This window comes from Pipistrellus kuhlii, unplaced genomic scaffold (genome assembly GCF_014108245.1).
Source record: "Pipistrellus kuhlii isolate mPipKuh1 unplaced genomic scaffold, mPipKuh1.p scaffold_m20_p_1, whole genome shotgun sequence".
Taxonomy (NCBI): domain Eukaryota; kingdom Metazoa; phylum Chordata; class Mammalia; order Chiroptera; family Vespertilionidae; genus Pipistrellus; species Pipistrellus kuhlii.
Window position 1 is genome coordinate 174992817 of NW_023425404.1, and position 19160 is coordinate 175011976.

Here is a 19160-nt window from a genome sequence, read left to right on the forward strand (position 1 = left end):
GTTGGGGGCAACCAGGCCAGCAGGGAAGGTAGTTAGGGGCGATCAAGCAGGCAGGTGAGCAGTTAGGAGCCAGGCCCAGATTGTGAGAGGGATGTCCAACCACCACATGTTTAGCCCCAATCCCCAGGATCGGGCCTAAATCTGCGATCGGACATCCCCCAAGGAGTCCCTGAATTGAGGGGGTGCAGGCTGGTCTGAGGGCATCCCCTCCCCCCTTGTATGAATTTCATGTACCGGGCCTCTAGTAAATAATAAAGGGAATAAAATGCATACACATGACAATACAAAATAGGTATGTATCGTAAATAAGATAGATGGTTTGCTATGAAGATATTGTGAAGTCTAGGGAGGTACAAGTACTAGTAAGTGGCATTTAGTTGATAGAGGTGAGTCATTGAGTAAGGAGGGGAGTACTTGAAGCAGAAAGTTATTGCATCTGAGTTCATATGTGGGGAGTGAAGGAAGAACACTGAACTTGATTACGGGATTGTAATTTTTAAGTGTTTTTGTCTGAAGAAATATAGGCACGTAATCTTCTATAATAACAAAAGGGTAATATACTGATTAGACCGGGCATCCTTCCTGAGGAAGCCAGGGCCAGAGGGAAGCCAGCCCGGGTCCTGGGTGTCTGCGCTGGGCCCGGTTTGAGAAGTCGCCCTCATAAGTAAGAGGACAACAGTCATTAGCCTCTTAAAAGAGGTAAGCGTGTATGAGCAATTGTATCCTGAACTTTATCAAGTTTAGAAGGGCGGGAGGCATGGGGCACAGGCAGCGGACCAGGATGAGAGCTCAGGAAGGAGACATGAGGGCACCAGTGCCCAGATGTGGTGTGAGGGAAGCATCTTGTTCCTTCTCCCTGAACTTCCCTCACACCACATCTGGGTGTGAGGGAAGTTCATTGGCACCTTCTCCCTGAACTTCTTCCAGAGCTGGGCTTTCTGAAAACCTCAGTGGAAGCGTTCCCACGGTCCCTGGAGATGGTTAGGCCTTGGTCAGCACCTTGGTCAGACTCCGGACATGGTGTTTCTGACGCTTGAAGGAAATCAGAGGCAGGACCTGTGACGCAGAGGCCAAGGCTTGAGGAGCCACGACTGACTAGACACGTGACTCCTGTTGGCTGGCCTTAGGCTCTCACCTCTGCAGAACATGATCACTTTGCTTCTTTTGTTTTCATCCGTTTCATCCTTTTCCTTCCACTCTTAGACACGTTCTTTAAGTGTTCTGAGTATCGGGTAGATAGTCATCTCCACGGGAAAAAAGTGAAATGCCAAAAATATTCCACGTAACGGCATCATGTGTTATTTTTATTTGGAGGTTTCCAAGAAAGTAACTCAAAAGTCATTAAACACCTCAAAAGTATCTGGTCTACCTGTTTCTCCTGGAGGAGATCAAGGTGGGAGTCTCCCGGGAATACTCGGTTTCACTGAAAGCAGGGACCCGGTCTGTCTGTCTGGTTTACCATTCTCTCTCAATGCTCAGCAAATTGCCTAGCACACAGTAAGGACTTCATAAATATTGGAGAAGCCTGTCTCTGAGTCATCTGAATTAGGGGCTTCTTTAAAAAAGGTGTAAGCCAGTTTAAATTTGGTTGTAATCAACCACGTCTGATATTTAAAATATAAAGTGATTAGCGGTGTCCTTTGCAACTGAAGTGACCCTTGGGGTGGAAGGTCCCAGACAAACTCTATGGCCACATAGATGGGCACTGATTTGTCCCGCTGCAGACTGCGAGCATTCTAGCTCTGCTGCCCTGGGGAGGCTTTTCTCCCAGGGATTTAAGTGGGGACTTTACAAACCCAGCTGTTTAGGGTCAGACCTGCTGAGGGGCACTCATTTGCTTCTCAGCGGGAAAGGAAGCATCACTTTGCATTGCTCCCTCATATCTGATGTCATAAAATCCTTGACTGCGTTTTCAGGCAGATCATTAGATGTGCTAGAGTGCCCGTGGGTTAATCAGTATTTATTTTTCCGTTGCCATGGAAAAGAAGAGCATCCTGGGTGTTCACATTGGACTGGATGGTAATGAAATATGGGACTGCCATTCCATCAGCAAAAAGAATAATTAGCATGTAGGCAATAAACTTGGGAAGACAATGGGAAATAAATGGTGGGTGTGTGTTTTGTCAAGTGACAGACAAATGAATGTATTAATATTCAAGTGACTCCATGAAATAACACCACATTTAAGAGCGCTATTCTAGCCCTCACTGGAATGGGGACCCTGGGCAAGTTGAAATTAGATAGCTTCTCCAAAGCCGTTTTGCTGCCTGTAAAGTGAGGATAATGTTACCCTTGGCACACGATTAGTGCAGGATGTGGCACACATATAAAAACGAGATGTTATGAAACCTTATAGAAAAATAATATTTCAATAGCGTGCAAGTTGTTTTTGCATAACGTTCTTTTTATTATGAAAGGTATATTCTTTTCCCATCTTTTAATTTTTTCTTAAGAAAGCAGGTTATAAATGCAGATGCTTTTGCATGACTGATACATATTGCAATGGACTGTTCAAATTTTCTTCCAAAATATTATCTCTAGTACTGTGAAAATTTTATAGCCGAATCTCTTTTATTATGTTGAAATTGTACAAATAAAGTATCATCTTTAAGCCTCCTGGATTTCCAAATAGAAAAGCCTTTCTCCTGCCAGTGGTAGTAAAAATAAATCTTTGTCTTCCCATAATCCAGCTCATCTCAAAAAAAAAAAAAAAAAATCCATTTGGCTTTTTAACTTTCTCATTTTGAGTTTCAATATAATTACCCTCCTTGAAAAATGAATGGCTGTTCAACGTTTTTTAAAACCTCTAAATAAAAATATAAAACCAAACTGCATTGAAAATACAAACAAAATGGGAGACTTGCTCCACAGCTCTAATACAGGAATCTGGCTTTTTTCCTCTGCCCAGTCAGCTCCTGTCCTCGCCAGAGCAGCACAGTGCCCGAGAGCAAAGCTGCCTGTCCTCGCCCCGTTATCTGCAAGGCTGGTGTTAACTGTCGCCCAGCCAGCAAACGTGTTTCTGAGAAAGTCGATCATAATTTTTTAATTTTAGAAAGTAAAAATTTCATGAAGCATCATTAAGAATCATCTAAAGTTAGTCAGAATCTGTTAGATCCTTATCTATAATAATAAAAGCGTAACATGCTAATGAGACCTGACAAGGCCAGGGCTGCTGCGAGGGAAGCCAGTGTCTACTTAGGGTCTTTCAAAATGTTCTCAAACAATTCTGTCAGGATTGGGTCTATGTTGCTTTAAGGACTATGATTATATTTATTATTCAAATCCCCATAGCATCCCAACTCTGGAAATCTCTGGAAATACTCTCAAGTGACTCAAAATATTAGTTTTGGAAGACCTGTTTCATTGAGATAGCTCGGGATTTTACTCTCCTCATCTGTCGAGTCTGGGGTGGGTGGGAAGGACCATCGTTTCTTAAGCTGCTAACTCTGTGAGTGCCAGAACGGTCTTTCTTGAGTCTTGTACGCTCAGCCTCCTTCCTCTAGCATCTCTTTCCTATGGAGCATTGTGGCATCTCCCCTGCATGCTAGGGCTGGCTCTTAAATCCATTCTCATCATTTTTGCCTTCTCTTTTCTACTGTCTGGCTTTCTAGGAAAAGGACAAAGAGGACAATTATTTACCATATTAGAGGCCCAGTGCATGAAAACTCTTGCTTGCACCCTCTCACAGTCCAGGAGCCCTCGGGAGGATGTCCACCTGCCAGCTTAGGCCTGCTCCCTGCGGGCTAAGCCACAGTTGGACATCCTTAGCACTACCGAGGAGGTGTGGGCTACTGGCCAGGTCCGTAGAGAAAGAGAGAGGCAAGTGCTGATCAACAGCTGCCACAGAGGCTACGGATCAGACCCTGCTTCTCTTCAGGCCTCTCTCTGGGCCTGATTCTCAGCCCCTTCTGCAGCCAGTGCTGGGTCACCGGGCCTGCAGTCATAGCAGTCAGTGCTGGATTGCCACAGCAACCCAGTGCTGACTTCAGAACTGACTTCCAGTTGGTTGAGCCTCCGGTCATTGTGGACGTGATGGACCCAGGGTTTTTATATGTTACAATTACTATTCCAAGAGAGAAAGAGCAAGAGTACTTTAATGCCATCCGCTTTAAGAGGTGCTTTTAAACAGCTGCCTTTTCACTCCTTAAATTTTCTCCTTAGTTTCAGACTAGGACCCCAAGCCAGCCCAGGTTAGCTTATGGATACCAGTGTTTTCCCCCATTGATATATTTTACAGAAAATGAATTGTTAGCCACATTTCCTATTAGCAAGCATAAGAATATGTACTTTTCAACGCCATAGTAAAAGGAAGCCTTTATGGGATTGTTCACTTTTTTCCTAGCTGAACTTGATTTTCTAACACCATGTAAGCTTCAACTATAACTTACTTTACATTCATGACATGAATGGTGAAGTTGTCATCTGTACCCTTTTAAGTTAGACGTGTATGTATGATGCAGACAGACCTCGCCGTTTGGGGACCAGCCACCGTTGAGCGGCCTCTGAAAGGAATCCAGAATAAGCACGTAATTGACTCGACTCCAGAAAAGGGGGAGAAACAGATCTGGGGCTACTTCAGGTTTTGTCTCCACATGTCCCATGAGCCCAATACAGCGCATTTTGTGTTGCTTTGAAAAATAGTTTAGGCAGGTTTGAAACCACACTGAGTCTCCCTCCGCCGCCAGCACTGGGGCTTTCGTGGCGTGGATTTTCTCTTACCATTATTAACAAAGCTATTTGGGCGTTTGGCCTGAACATTGAAAGATCTTAGTTTAACTTTTCAGTTGCTAACATATCCCTGCCAGAAGCAAACCTCTGTCCAGCTGCAAGAATTACACTGGAAAGAAATGGATTAGTAAAAAAAAAATGTAAACATTACCAAAAATGAAAATAACATCAGAACAAATAATCTGCTCTCTTTTCCTCTAATTTAAGACGGTGTCAGCCACGAGCCCAAGTATGTGGTGATAAAAGTTCTACTGTTTGGTCTCCTAAGACCTGAATGTGTCCCTTTTCTTAAACAAAATCTAGTCATCTTGGCTTGTGGGCAAAACCTTAAGGGAAGCTGTTCACAAATTCAGAGTGTTTCTGTTTGGAGACATACTCCTCCCCTCCCCCCAAAGTCTGAATATTCTTTATCTCTTTTGTTCCTGGCTAAACATCTTGGAAGAGTTCAGATGTGACCTTGAACTCCAGATACTTTCTAACCAGTCTGTGACCTTGAACTCCAGATACCTTTTAACCGTCTGTGACCTTGAACTCCAGATACTTTCTCCCTGTGACCTTGAACTCCAGATACTTTCTAACCAGTCTGTGACCTTGAACTCCAGATACTTTCTCCCTGTGGCCTTGAACTCCAGATACTTTCTAACCAGTCTGCCCCCTGGCTGCTGCCCCATGGCCTGGTGACATTTCTGAGGGGGAGCAGCGGAGCCTTGTGACTTTTTTGCTTCTCTGTTACCCATGTCATTTGATGAGTTTATAGGAAGCCCAGCATGTGCCAAGGGTGTCTGCATAGCTAGTCTCTGCCCTAGGGGCTGGTGTTTGCTCAGTCTTCGATAGAGGCTGTGAGTTCTCAGAGCCAGCCAGTGCAGGACCCTGAGTTTCAACCTAGATCGCGCTAAGTCCAAAACTGTTGGTTCTTTCCGGCTTTGAATACCCATGCTTGCTCCAGTGGCGGCAGGCACTCACTCAAAGAAGGAAGCGATCCGGGAGGCAACCCTGATATTTTCTAACTTGTCCCTGCCTCCTCCCTCGCTCATCACCAGGACTGCAGAGCCACTGAAAGAGGGGTGTCCTCCAGGGGAAAAGGGTGGGTCTGGGCAAAGGCATTTATGGAATTCGGGGAAAGACTATTTTTTACTGACACAGCAATTGCACTTATGAAATAATAGAAATGATGTGCATTTGCACTGAGTAAATAGAATAGATTCTTCTGTATTCCTACATAAGATTAGGAATATAATGGTTTATTAATTCAAACCATTACATCTCCAAGCCGTTGAATTGGTCATTTGCTTATTTTCAAAAAGTCGGTTGTGTATTCTGAGCCGTCTCTCTGGCTGCATTGGAGGCAGGGGGGAGACTGGATAGCCTGGATGTCTGCCGCCTGCCCTGAGGGGTTCCTCCGAAGGCTTCCATCCGCCCTGAGCCACTGCCGGGGGAGAATATGTAATACCCAGCTCAGCTCCGAGAAAGTGTTTAGGGGCCTTTCAGTGGTGGTTTAAAATAATTACTGTGAGGGCTTTGGTAAAAGCCTTTATCCACAAAACTATTTAAATGATATAATTATATCCCCTACCTCACTCTTCCTTCTTTTCCCTGGATGTGTCTCTGTTTGCTCTGTGCCCCACCCAACACTGAAACATAAACTTGGACCCAGACTCGACACTCCTCTCTCTCTCTCTCTCTCTCTCTCTCTCTCTCTCTCTCTCTCTCTCTCTCTCTCTCTCTCTCTCTCTCTCCTCTCTCCCTCCCCCTCCTTCCATCTCTCCCTCCCTCCCATCCAGGAACCCACAGTAAACGGAGAAGGTATTTGGAGAAGGTATTTGCCTGGTGGAACCTATCACAATCCCCAAACCCAAACCCCTGCCCAGGGGCCAAGAGAATTTACCCAGCACTATAGCTTCCTCTTTTTGCCTTTTCTGCATTGTAACCCTCGACCTTTTTCAGATGGCATGACCCCACAGGGATATGGGATTGTTTCCTCAATTATAGTGTTTTATATCTACCCCCACCCCAGAAATCCTATGTCTGTGTATCAGCAAAGCGTGGGAGTTTTTAATCCCTTTCCCGCTACATGTTTAGCAATAGGTACGGATTAAGTGCATTTGCTTGGCTGTCTTCCACTAAGCTGATTCGGAGGAGGTCTTGGGCCATATGTTTTTAATGACTTCACCTCTGTCTTTCCTTACCCATTTTGGAAAGGTTGGAAAGGCTGTTGGTTCTAGGAGAATATGTTTTTAAAGGTTATTTTCTAATTTGTATAGTCTGGGAGTTCAGAAACACTGGAGCTTTTTTGATCAAAAACTATGTCTGAGAGAGCTAGTGACCCTGACTGGGATGAGTACTCAATGGACCACTTGTTTTTATATAAATGTAGTATCTCTACTCTCAGGTAGCTCTTCACAACTTATTACAGCCTACAGTAGAGACAGGAGTAGTAGGTATATGTATTACCTGGGGTATATGGAAAGTCTAGTGTTCCACTGAATCAATAACACATTGTCGAGAAATAGGTAATACCCAGTGGTTTATCCTGATTGCTATTGTGAGAGTCATAATTCACTCATTAAGAATGTGCTAACAATGTCCATACTTCATGTGGTCATAGTGTGTTATGAAGATTATCCTTGGAATGGTCTGCTAATTTGTAATTTTAGGGTGTGAACATTTGGAGAGTGTAGAAACAGAGAAAGAATGAAGCATTCTGTGGTCAAAACTTTGTAAATACCTCATGTCTTAAGTGATGATGAGGTGGGACCACAAACCACCGAAACAGTTCATAAAATATGTGTTAGTATAAAATTCTTACAGATGTCCTCTTATTTGGCATTTGAAATAAACTGATAACAGGCTTTTAAAGGCGGACCCTTGGCAAACTAGAGATTTTTTCACATTCTACACCCACCTGAAGTGGAGGCAAAGCTTGACGGCTCAGCCATCGCGTGTGTTTGGCTCCTAGAACTGTCGTTCTTTACAGCGTGGCTTCAGCCTTTTGTGAACCCTCCTGGCTAGCCCCGACTTTCTGACACTCCTCTGTGTTATAGCTGCACATGTGAGTGTTACAGGTGGGCAGTGGTTCTCCCTGCCCGGGTGTGACACGTGCACATCAGCTGACAGGTTGGAGAGAGCTACTTTCCAGTGGCTCAGCCTCCAGCTGGTCTCTGTTTGAGCAAAGACACCATCTTTGTTCCCCAAGATTCCTGCCGGGCTCTCCTGTAACATTCTGTCGCTTTTTGCCCTTTTTATGGAGAGCAAGTGAAAACAGAAACCTGTGGATACTACAGTAAGAAGTTCAGGCTTCACTTCATTCTGGCAATGGTGACAGTTGTCTCCCAAAAGTTGAGTCATCATTAGCCCCATTGTAGGCTTATTTCACTTCCCTGGTGGGGAACTCACGAAGGACGAGAACAAGTGCATTGTTAAATAGCGTGCACAAAGTCAACATGCACTTTAGAATTTTGGTATGTTATTTTTTTTTTCCTGGGAACCAAATCCTCCTTTTCAGTTTGTCAGTGGGCCTGCACACGTATGTCAGATCCCCAGGAATAAGTGTAAATGCTGAGTATGTACTCATTTGTATTAAGACCCAGACACCACCGAAGCCAGTTTGGCTCAGTGGATAGAGCGTTGGTCTGCAGACTGAAAGGTCCCAGGTTCAATTCCGGTCAAGGGCATGTACCTTGGTTGCAGGCACATCCCCGGTAGGGGGTGTGCAAGAGGCAGCTGGTCGATGTTTCTCTCTCATTGACGTTTCTAGCTCTCTATTCCTCTCTCCCTTCCTCTCTGTGGAAAATTAATAAAATATATTTTAAAAAAAGACCCAGACACCAACCTGCGTTTTGGACTAACTCTGCATAAGGAGACTTTCTTCTTTAAACCTCTGCTGTTTGGGCTTAGCCTCGCTGAGGACACCCCCTGGGCACAATGACTGCATGGGCTTACTGCCACTCCAGTGACTGCAGCCCCAGTGCCGGGTGTGGGAGCCTCAACCCTGAGGCGTCATGTTGGACGGTTTCTCTCTAACCTTCTGGTTAGACGTGGCTAGCCTGTCTTCTAGTGAGAGGATAGAGGCTTCTGTTTTCCTTTCCTCGGGGATGTTTCCACATTCTCCACTAGGGTGTTCCTTGGATATCTTCCTAGGTAAGACTGTCTGTTCTGTAAACTTTGGAAAAGAATCAGGAAGAAAAAAAACACCAAAAGGTTAGAAGCTGAAAAGGGCCATTTTTATACAGGTGCTCTGCAGTGAGGGCCATCAAAAAACATAGAGCTGCCGAAACCGGTTTGGCTCAGTGGATAGAGCGTCGGCCTGTGAACTGAAAGGTCCCAGGTTCGTTTCCGGTCAAGGGCATGTACCTTGGTTGCGGGCACATCCCCAGTGGGAGTTGTGCAAGAGGCAGCTGATCGATGTTTCTCTCTCATCGATGTTTCTATCTCTTTCTCTTCCTCTCTGTAAAAACTCAATAAAATATATTTAAAACAAAACAAAACAAAAAACAGCACTGAGGTGACCTAGCGGGTTCGTGGCACATCTGGCCTCCAGGTTCCTCGGACGGTCCAGGCAGAGTTTGTGCTGGAATGAAAATGGCATCCTGCACACAGTGCATCTTCCCAGACAGGTCAGGGCACTTGCTTCATCTCGCTGTGAAACTGCCAGATGCCATGGTCTCCATGTCCTCTGTGATCTCATCCAGGGTTTCCTGACAAAGGTTATGTACAAGTAATGAAGAAGATGGCCATGGAGGTGCCCATCCCCGCTTTCTTTGGGAGGATGGTTGTTGTTTTATGAACATGTTCATCTATTGTACCAGGCTGTACCCTGAAGATTCCAATGGGACTTGTTCAAGACCTCCTGACTGGAGTTGTCTTTGTGAGGGATTCTGCTTTACCTAATTATCTGCCAAGAATCTTTCTCATTTCTATGTACGTATGTGTCTTAATTAACTGAGTGTATATTATTTACTTTTCTTCTTCTTTTTTTTCCCAACTTATCTCTGTTATTGAAAGTATTACCAATTGACCTTTTTGCCCTAATTGACCACCTCCACCTCCACCCCACTCCCATCTCCTGCCCCACGCCTTCCCCGATCTATGGTCTGTCTATGGGCTATCATATAAGCATGTAAGTTCATGGGTTAATCTCTTCCCACCCACCCCCCTTCTCATTGAACTATGTTAGTCTATTCCATGTTTCAATGTTTCTGGATCTATTTTGTTCATTAGATTCCATATATGAGTGACATCATGTGATAATTGTCTTTGTCATGTGACACTTTTACAATATTTCGCTTAGCATCATACTCTTGGGTCACTCCATGCTATCTCAAAGGGTAAGAGATTTCTTTTTTTTATATTGGCCCGCTGTTACACAACCTGACTTGGTCTCTGAGTAACTCGTCAAAGTGTTCATTTTGTTGTATTCATTAGACACTTTATATTATTTGAGACAGAAGTAATCCTCGGGTCATAGTGTCTACTTTATTCTCTATTTTTTCTATAATAAGAGAAGCATATTATTGTGTTACTTACTGTTCTAATTAAGAGTATCCGATATTATGCATGAGTTTTATAGGCAGCAGAAAACAGTCCTCAGAATGGTCACACTAGAAAAACCATTGTAATTTCCCACAAAGTATTCTTCATTCGTTAATAATTTTATTCTTTTATTCACTTTGCTTCATCTCTTCTTCAAAGGCCTCAATCTGAAGGGAAAATAAAGATATAAACAAATAAGCTATTATACATTATGCTGCATTACATAAGTACAAAGTCTCTGAAGAATCCCAAAGGCGGGAGTATTTATGGCACTGAGAGGACTCAGTAAAAGTTGGTTCAAGGGACCATTTCTTGGTTTATTTATTTGTTCACTGTTTTTAGTATGCAGTCTTGAAGGGGGGAAAATAATGGCAGTGGGAAGAGAAGACGCGAGAGGGAAATGAGTGGAACAGAGGTGAGGAGAAGAGGGTTCTAACCCCCGGCTTAAGAATTAGGGAGGATTAGGTAAAGAGAGGGAAGTGTTTAGGTGAAGAGAGGATAGTTGAGGGAATTATTTCTGGTATAAATGCTCCCGGGAAAGCAAGTAGATGTTTGTGGAAGTGACAGGGGCCAAATTTGAAATCTTAAGAAGGAAAGGTCTAGAGTAGCCTCTGGGAACAATGGAATCCACGGGCCATGGAGGGCAGTCTGCATCAACAGCAATGAGCACCCCTGGGAGAGGAGACAGGGGAGTAGAGCCTGTCCTCAGGGGGGTGGAGGGTGGGGGGACGGCCGTGTTGCCCTTCTTTGTTGTTAACTGAGAACCCAGCAAAAGGTTGGTTGTGCCCTAACCAGTTTGGATAGGCCGTCGGCCTACAGAGTCAAGGGTCCCAGGTTCAATTCCAGTCAAGGGCATGTACCTTGGCTGAAGGCACATCCCCAGTATGGGGTGTGCAGGAAGCAGCTGAAGGATGTTTCTCTCTCATCTATGTTTCTAACTCTCTATCCCACTCCCTTCCTCTCTGTAAAAAAATCAATAAAATAGATTTTAAAATATAATAATAAATTGTGAATTGACAAGGCTGGCAGGCGGGTAGAAGGTCCAGGGCTATGGGCTTCCATTGCGCTCTTAGCTGTGGGTTGAGAGAATAGAGTTGAATGACTGACTAAAGGGTCCAATGGGATACAGGTTATGGGAGGTACAAGCAAGTCCCATTTTCCCTGGCTCCCCCTCACCCCCTGACCTAGATTGCTCCAAGATATGGCGCCTGCACCCCAGCCTTGCCCCTCATCTGTCTGTCTCCCCAGGTTGTCTTTACCACTGACTCCCTGATTATAGCAACAGTTGTTCCTTTTCTTCCAGCCCACCAAGAGGACTGTGTGGAACAAGGAGATACAGAGCCTTTATTTGGTTGTACTATGTGGTCTTTTATTCCTTCTCTGATTTAGCTTTTCGTGTATATATTTTCACTTTCACATGTCACTAAGTTTAAATGTTTAAACATTTCCCCCCTTCAGTAGCCAAAATGAAAACAAAGCAACAGCTAATATAGTAATAAATTTATTTCTAGCTACCAGGAGATAAGCTTCAATGCAATGTGGCCATAAAGTATGGCTCCCAGGCTTAGGGGAGAAGCCATAAACTTTTATAAATAAAGGAATTTTAAAATACTCCTGGCAGTCTAAATAAGGGTAAAATATAACTTATAACCGGCAGCACACAGCCAGCGCCAGAGCTACTTGCAAAAGAAAGCCATGAACTAAAATAAGAAAATGTTTGCAGGATTTCTGTTGCTACCTTGCACCTCAGGTGGGCTGGGCTGGAGAATTCACTGTGAGAAGTTTTTGACTTACCTTCAGATATTTTGTCTCAGTTACGTCTCCCAACACCTTTGGATTTGCTGAAGCTCTGTGATAATCACCAAGGAAACCCAGGGTCCTTTGCCACAAATAAGAGAATTCTCAGCAAAGGTGAAGGCTTTATAGAACAACCTCCAAAAGACGGAGTGTCATAACCCGAGACCGTGTCCCACAGGGGGGTTATGAGGGAACTTGCCCAGCTCAGGGGTTGACTAGACTTTCAGTCTTGCTCTGCAGCCAATCTTTAAAGAAATATGAACCCCTCCCAAGGGCCATCTCAGGTTTCACTTGGGTTTTCAGCTCAGGAGATTCTTGGGTAAACACTTTGAAAAATACAGTGGCATTTTAGTGAGCAATGCGTTGATTTGAAAAACTGTTGAAGTAATGGATTATCCCTCTGGAAAATTAAGAAGCAGACAAGAGAATACTGCTCTCCCCTTCCCTCTCTTCTCTCTCTCTCTCTCTCTCTCTCTCTCTCTCTCTCTCTCTCTCTCTCAGAAGTGATAATATAATAGAAGGGGAAATGGAATGCTGCCAATAGGATGAAATCAGAATTTTATCAGTGCTCTCATTCAATAGCCTGTATTTCCCAAGCATCTGTACTTATAGGCCAACTGTGTTTGTTGCTGGGAAGCAGGTTAAGGGTGGTCTGTCCCCTCCAGGAACTAAGGGCCTTGCTAGCATAGAGTGGGTTACACCTGGCAACAGGAATGCATCTGGGAGGGCTTATTAGATACTAGTAAGCTTACACTGAGTGGCCGGATTATTATAGTCTCTGAACACATAATAATCTGGCCACTCAGAGTGTGTGTGTGTGTGTGTGTGTGTGTGTGTGTGTGTGTGTGTATTAGAGGCCCGGTGCGTGAATTTGTGCATGGGTGGGGTCCAGCCAGCCTGGCCAGAGGGAGGGGACATGGGCAGTTGGCCGGCCTGCCTGCTGGTTGAACTCCTGGTCAAGGGGACAATTTGCATATTAGCCTTTTATTATATAGGATATACACTGAGAGGCCAGATTATTATGCATTCAAAGATCATAATAATCTGGCTACTCAGTGTATTTTAGAAGGTGGTAAACTAGCCTCTGGAGGGAAAGGCATTCATTCCAGAGAGAGGAAATGAAGGGGTTGAAATGGTAAAGGGAAGTAGAATGGATGTTCATTCATTGGGCTTCTACTGTAGAAAGCCTTCAATACCATTTTAAGGTTTTTGGAATATATTGTGTAGACAGTAGGAAGCCATAGAAAAAAAGAACAAGCAGAGACCTGATCTGTGTTTTAAATTTGTTTCCTAAAGAGAAGTCTCTGTTGGCGGTAGGGAGATGGGAGACAGATGATGGGGCTCTAGGGAATCAGCAGAAGGAATGTGTGGGCATTCCATGAATGATTTGCGAGGCCTGGCCCTGGCTGAAGTTGGGTTTGTTTTGCTGGTTTGTGCAGAGAAAGACAAGCTCACACAGAAACTTTAATTCTCAGTTTCGTTTCACGACTTAGTAGCCATGTGTCCATGGGCAGGGAACCTCAACTCTGTCTCAACGTTACTTGTCTACAGAATGGGAATAGTAGGAGGCCTTCTGCATAGGGCTGCCATTCGTTTAACTAAAATGTTATATCTGTATGTGTAGCCTTTAGAACCACGCCTAGGATGTGGTACATGCTTACTATTGTCTCACTTCATTTGCATTGTTTATCAGTTCATTAATTCACTTATTTGTTCGTTTACTCTTTGTGAAGGCAGTTTTAAAACAATCCAGGTTAATCTACTCTAGATTGTCATTGGTAAATTTTGCTTGCCGAATTTTACTGACTTTTTTTTTTTTTTTTTTTGGCTGGGGAGTAGGGGGGGACGCGGGAGAGACTCCTTTTCTTAATTCCTCCTCAGCCAAACATTTCCAGCAAGAAATAAGAGGGTGGTGCTTATAAATTAAAATTAGCTACTTCCCCTCCATGTAAAGTGTGAACAGAAAACTGTGCAAAGAATGCTGCTGTGTGGTGGTTCTTGGGGCCAGTGTGTGACAGAGGGCAGGGGAGTGTTCGGTCAAGCTCTTGTGCTGGGGAAAGGGGCCGGCTTGCTTTACAGTGCAACCTGGTTCCATTATTTCAGACCACGGATTCTGAAATTCCAGAGCCTAGCGTGAGCCACATTGACTTTGACGGAGAAACACCTCCCAGAGTCCCCAATATAAAAGTTTAATCACCCATGCCTCTGCTTCCATTCTTAAATTGTAACAATACTTCTGTCTCCCACGAATATAATAAAAAATTATGAGTATTTTCATTGTAGGTCTATTTTATTATATAAATGTATATTTGCATTTATTATATAAGTAACTGCAGGCTCCGATATTAGCACTCAGAACAAAGCTCTAATAGGAGGGAATAGCTCCTTTTTTTTTTTTTTTCCTTGTGCAGAGCCAGGATTCTGTTTCTTCACAACGTTAGGGCTCTTATGAAACAGGAAGTGGGTCTCATTAGTTTACAGGAAGAATCTACAGGATTTGGGGAGAAAAACGAAATATCCTGAAACGTTTTGCCTTTGAAGAGCTGGGAAGGCAGTTCTTGACTGAGGAGAGACTCACACAGCTTCTCTGTATAGTTGAGGTGAACAAAACTCTCCTTGACACTGAAGGCTTTTATTGTACCTGCACATAAACTCTCCACTGATGGAAGGGGTTCTTTTGTTTGATCCATCAAGATTGCCAAGCCATATGTCACCATCCCCAACTAGGAAGCAGCATCATGAAACGATGATTAAAGTTGCAGGAGCCAATTCATGAAGTGGCAAGAGATGATGGAGACTTCATTTTCTCCTGTTGGTTATTGGGAGTTCAATTTTATAGCACTGAGTACTTCTGAAAGAAAGCTCATAAATTATTTAAATGACGTGCTCCAACTTTTCTCCTTGACTTATGGCTAAGCAGTTTTGACTAGCTCCTAAATTAGGGCAGTGTTGTCTTGTGATAAGATAATTTGCTGAACATGTTTTTTGTGGGATCATGATCATGTGGTTAATTAGCAAAGATCGTAGGGGGTTGGGTGATTTGGAATCTAGTCCCATCCCTATAGGAATACACGTGTGACTTCAAGCAAGCAACTTATTTCTCCTGAGAATGTTTGTCCCATCTCCTTGGAGGGGCTTTTGTGAGAATCAAATGAATGGAGGTAAAGGAAAGCTCAAGCACTAGAAATGGCTAACAGTAGTTGCTGAGCATCCTTAAGGAAGAACAAATGAGCATTTTGTTTCTTTGTTTACTTTCACAGGCAACAAGGGAAACCCTCAGCCGTCACTGCACCACGCTGGGCGATGCCCTTCGGAAGGAGAATGACTTTGCCCTTATCATTGACGGGAAGACCCTCAAGTACGCCCTGACATTCGGAGTGCGCCACTACTTCCTGGACCTCGCTCTGTCCTGCAAAGCGGTAATTTGCTGCAGGTACGTTCTCCTGAAGATTGTCAGGTTTCAGTCACGAGCGACTTTATCCTGAGTTCCCTGGTTCTTAAAGTAATTCTCTCCAGGATTTGTAAGTGTCAGGTTATTCATTAATGGAAGGCTCATAGACTGGGATAGACTTTATTAGCAGAGATTTTGAAAGTGAGTCCTAAAAAATTCTCAATAAGTTATTGTTCATGATCACAGTTGACAGGCATTTTGCTGTTTTCTGCGTGTGAAGTCAATCATTTACCTGCATTTCCAACGAGCATTATTTCTGTAATACCTACCATAAGCATCTACACAGAAATCTCTGATCCTGCCGCCAGGATTTATCCGGGGGAATGGCAGGATGGGAGGCACTGATTAAATCATCTTCCAGGGAGCTGAGCATTTTCCTGAAGGCTCGACTAGTGGGAAATAATTATTGATTGTACAGTCCTTCATCCTCTAATGTAGAATTTTGCCTTTACCCTAAAACAGTATGATATTGCCTACCTCCTAAAATAAAATCTGTTTTCAGTTATCAAGGCCACACCCACAGAATTGTATAAACCATGTGGTCCTTCCTGAACTCCTTGTCCAGGAATCTTCCCCATCTCCCTGTCTACACTGTGTAAACTGTGTCTTCCTAGAACTTAAAGTGCATTCATGACTGTGCCAGCCTCTTCCCTCTGGCCACCATGAGTCCTAAGGATTTTCCCCTTCACTGCTCACTTACTGAATCTTACCCGCTGGTCACACTGGGTCCAGGGTAGCAGTTTCTTGACTTGTTTCTCTTCCTCAAAGTGAAATGTTAGCAGGGCTTCTGAAGAATTTCCTACAGTCACTGCTTTTCATTTTATCTTTAAGACTGTAATGTTTGCTTTTAGTATTTTCTTAAAAATGTATGTATTTTTTAAAGAGTGTTACGTGTTTTGCACCTTTTTATTTTTTTGGTCCAGGCTTAGTCACTTAAATATCCTGTGTATTATATTGTCTCCAAACTTATTAGCCATGCCATGTAGAGATTTCCTAAATTTCAATTGAAATATACTTTGTGAAATATAATCTAAATTGTACTTAATAGGTACCCTTTATAAGATTCATTTCAACCTATAAAAGTGTGTCATATCTGAAGAATTGAGTTGCTTATTCTTCTCAGTGGCATCTATAAATAAATATTACTATAAAGCTCATAGATAAAATAGTGCAAGATCATTAATATTAGTAATAATCAGGCTCTTTGCTTACTCTTGAAGAAAGAATTGGCAATTTTGTCATCTTGACTGTCATTTGCACTTTGGTATCCTCATGCTTTAAAAAAAAAAAAAAAAATGCATTTTCAGTAACTTCTCCTGGCTCCTGACACTCTTTATCTGGATCCTATTGTGCCAGATTTGGCTGTGGAATCATTGTCACTAATTGGGTCCCAAGGATCAAGTCAAGTTTGCTCAAAAACACATTAACAGATACAACTCTTGGCTCTTATGTGGACACAGAGCAGAACCAGGGCTATTGGGATAAAAAATAAAACCGGTTCCCCTGAGTCAGCAGCCTCAGTCCTGCGCCCCCACGTGCTTGACGTAGATGGCGCTCCCTGGAGCATGAAGAATACTTCCCTGCATCCCTCCGTCCTTTCTGTGTTCAGTACAATCACAACTGGTTTGGAAGATGTGGGAGGCCAGTTTTCCAAACGCAGCCCTAGCAGCTGAGCCTCATTCTTACGGCATTGCCTAACCCAGTACCTCCCACCATCCTTCAAAAAGCTGAACCACAAACTAAACAATAGCAGAGGGAGAGAAAAACTAGAAAGCAGCATCGAGGGAGGAAAAATATGCTCTGTGCTGTGAAACGCCCTCTCGAGATCCTTGTTCTGGACGCTCACAAGTCACATGGACCTCGGGGCTCCTCCAGGCCCCGGGGGAGGGAATCCCACCCAGCCGAGCACGTGCAGCCCAGCTCTGCAGCCGCCCAGCTCTGCAGCCGCACTTATAAAGATGTGTGTGGCCCTTGCCCCACTCCGCCCTGCCTTGTGCATGTCCCTGTGCAGACACTGAGTTTTATTTAGAGTTGTAGGCTTGTTGTGTGTGTGATGTCTCTAAGTAAAATATCCCTCCTTGCCCCTTTTCTTCTCATTATCTGCACACTCTCTCTTTTCCCATAAGGACTGTGGTTTCGGCTTCCGGTCTGGCTTTAAGAATTCCTCTAAGCCCATAATTACATCAGTGCCACTGCCCGATTTATGTCTCTGCACCTTCTTGGCCTGGTGCCTCTTGGCATATAAGCTCTTGGCACAGGCCATCTTCATGTCAGTGGTTTCCACTTTCCCTGCCAGTGCTCCTCTCCCCGGGCAGGCACAGGTGAGAAGCTCTGTGGATCATCCTTCACCCTGCAACCCCAGTGTGGCGCCTGTGTTTTTTTTAGATGATGATCCTCTCCCAGCCTCAGGAAATCCTCTATTTTACTTCATTCTAGGAGACGCCCCCGATAAATACTGGACATTATTTCAAAATACAGTGCAGGACTGTTTCCCCAAATGCGTATTCACTCAAGCTCAGTGGGTTTTTCCCTCCACGACCTCTTTCTTGTCAGTCTGCACAGGAAGATATTCCGATCCTGCCCTGCGTCTGCAGCCCTCTCTCTGTCTCGGTTGGGGGGAAGTGGAGGGAGAGGCATCCCATAATGGGTAATGAGGGGCCATATTAGGTGCTCTTCAGGATTACACCAGCCTCTCTTCCCTGACATTATCAGCGCCGGGGGCAGGAGGCAGTTCTCGGTGTCTGCCTAATTGACACAGTTATGGAAGATGAGCGTTTTCCCCGAAGAGTCTGCAGCGGGATTGAAAGAAGCGGTTGTTCTCCGTCCGTGGGCATCGGGTCTTGTACTCGCCCCTGTTCTCCGAAGGGGGACAGAAATGAGCCCCCAAATTATTCAGGGCTTTGGAGTCCCGGTTTTGGTTTACAAGGGAAGGTTGCATGTCATTCCTCAGGTATTTTTTTTTTTTTTGAGTTTGTCAACTCCAAGAAGTAAAAGGAAATCTGTTTGTATCCGTCTGCGAAGCGCTGTATTTTCAGGAGCCCCACATGAGCAGCTTTCGTTTTCACCTCCGCACACGTGTACCTGTGCAACCTGAGCAGCTTCACGGGAAACACGCATCTCGTGGCAGCAGAGTTTCCGATCCCTTTTCCTGGTGCCAAACGTAAGCTGCGCCTCGGTGGCCCTCTTCCCTTCGGTTTCCTGGCTCACGCACCCCGGTGCTTACTGTCTGTGTGATCACAGTACTCTTTTTTTAAAAATATATATAATATATTTTATTGATTTTTTACAGAGAGGAAGGGAGAGGGCTAGAGAGTTAGAAACATCGATGCGAGAGAAACATCGATCATCTGCCTCCTGCACACCTCCTACTGGGGATGTGCCCGCAACCAAGGCGCATGCCCTTGACCGGAATCGAACCCGGGACCTTTCAGTCAGCAGGTCGACGCTCTATCCACTGAGCCAAACTGTTTTCGGCGATCACGGTGATCACAGTACTCTTGAAGAACAACATGGAAGCTGGGGACCAGCTCCTCCAAAATATACACCAACGTGTCACATTACAGGCGCTACGGTAGGGGTTACACAAACTCCCCAAACCTCCTTGGACAGGGACGGCGGAAAGGGACTTGCTCTGAGAATCATGAAGATGTGATTC

General features: G+C 44.3%; 1 protein-coding gene across 7 annotated transcripts in view; it reads left to right on the forward strand.

Moving 5' to 3' along the window:
• The window catches only part of ATP8A1 (ATPase phospholipid transporting 8A1), a 203338-nt gene that overhangs the window by 124674 nt on the left and 59504 nt on the right, over nt 1-19160 (forward strand). For all 7 annotated transcript variants that reach the window (XM_036417401.2, XM_036417408.2, XM_045573001.1 and 4 more), the window contains one exon: nt 15315-15487. In XM_036417401.2, the coding sequence (XP_036273294.1) occupies nt 15315-15487 (173 nt within the window). The remainder of the gene's footprint in view (nt 1-15314; nt 15488-19160) is intronic.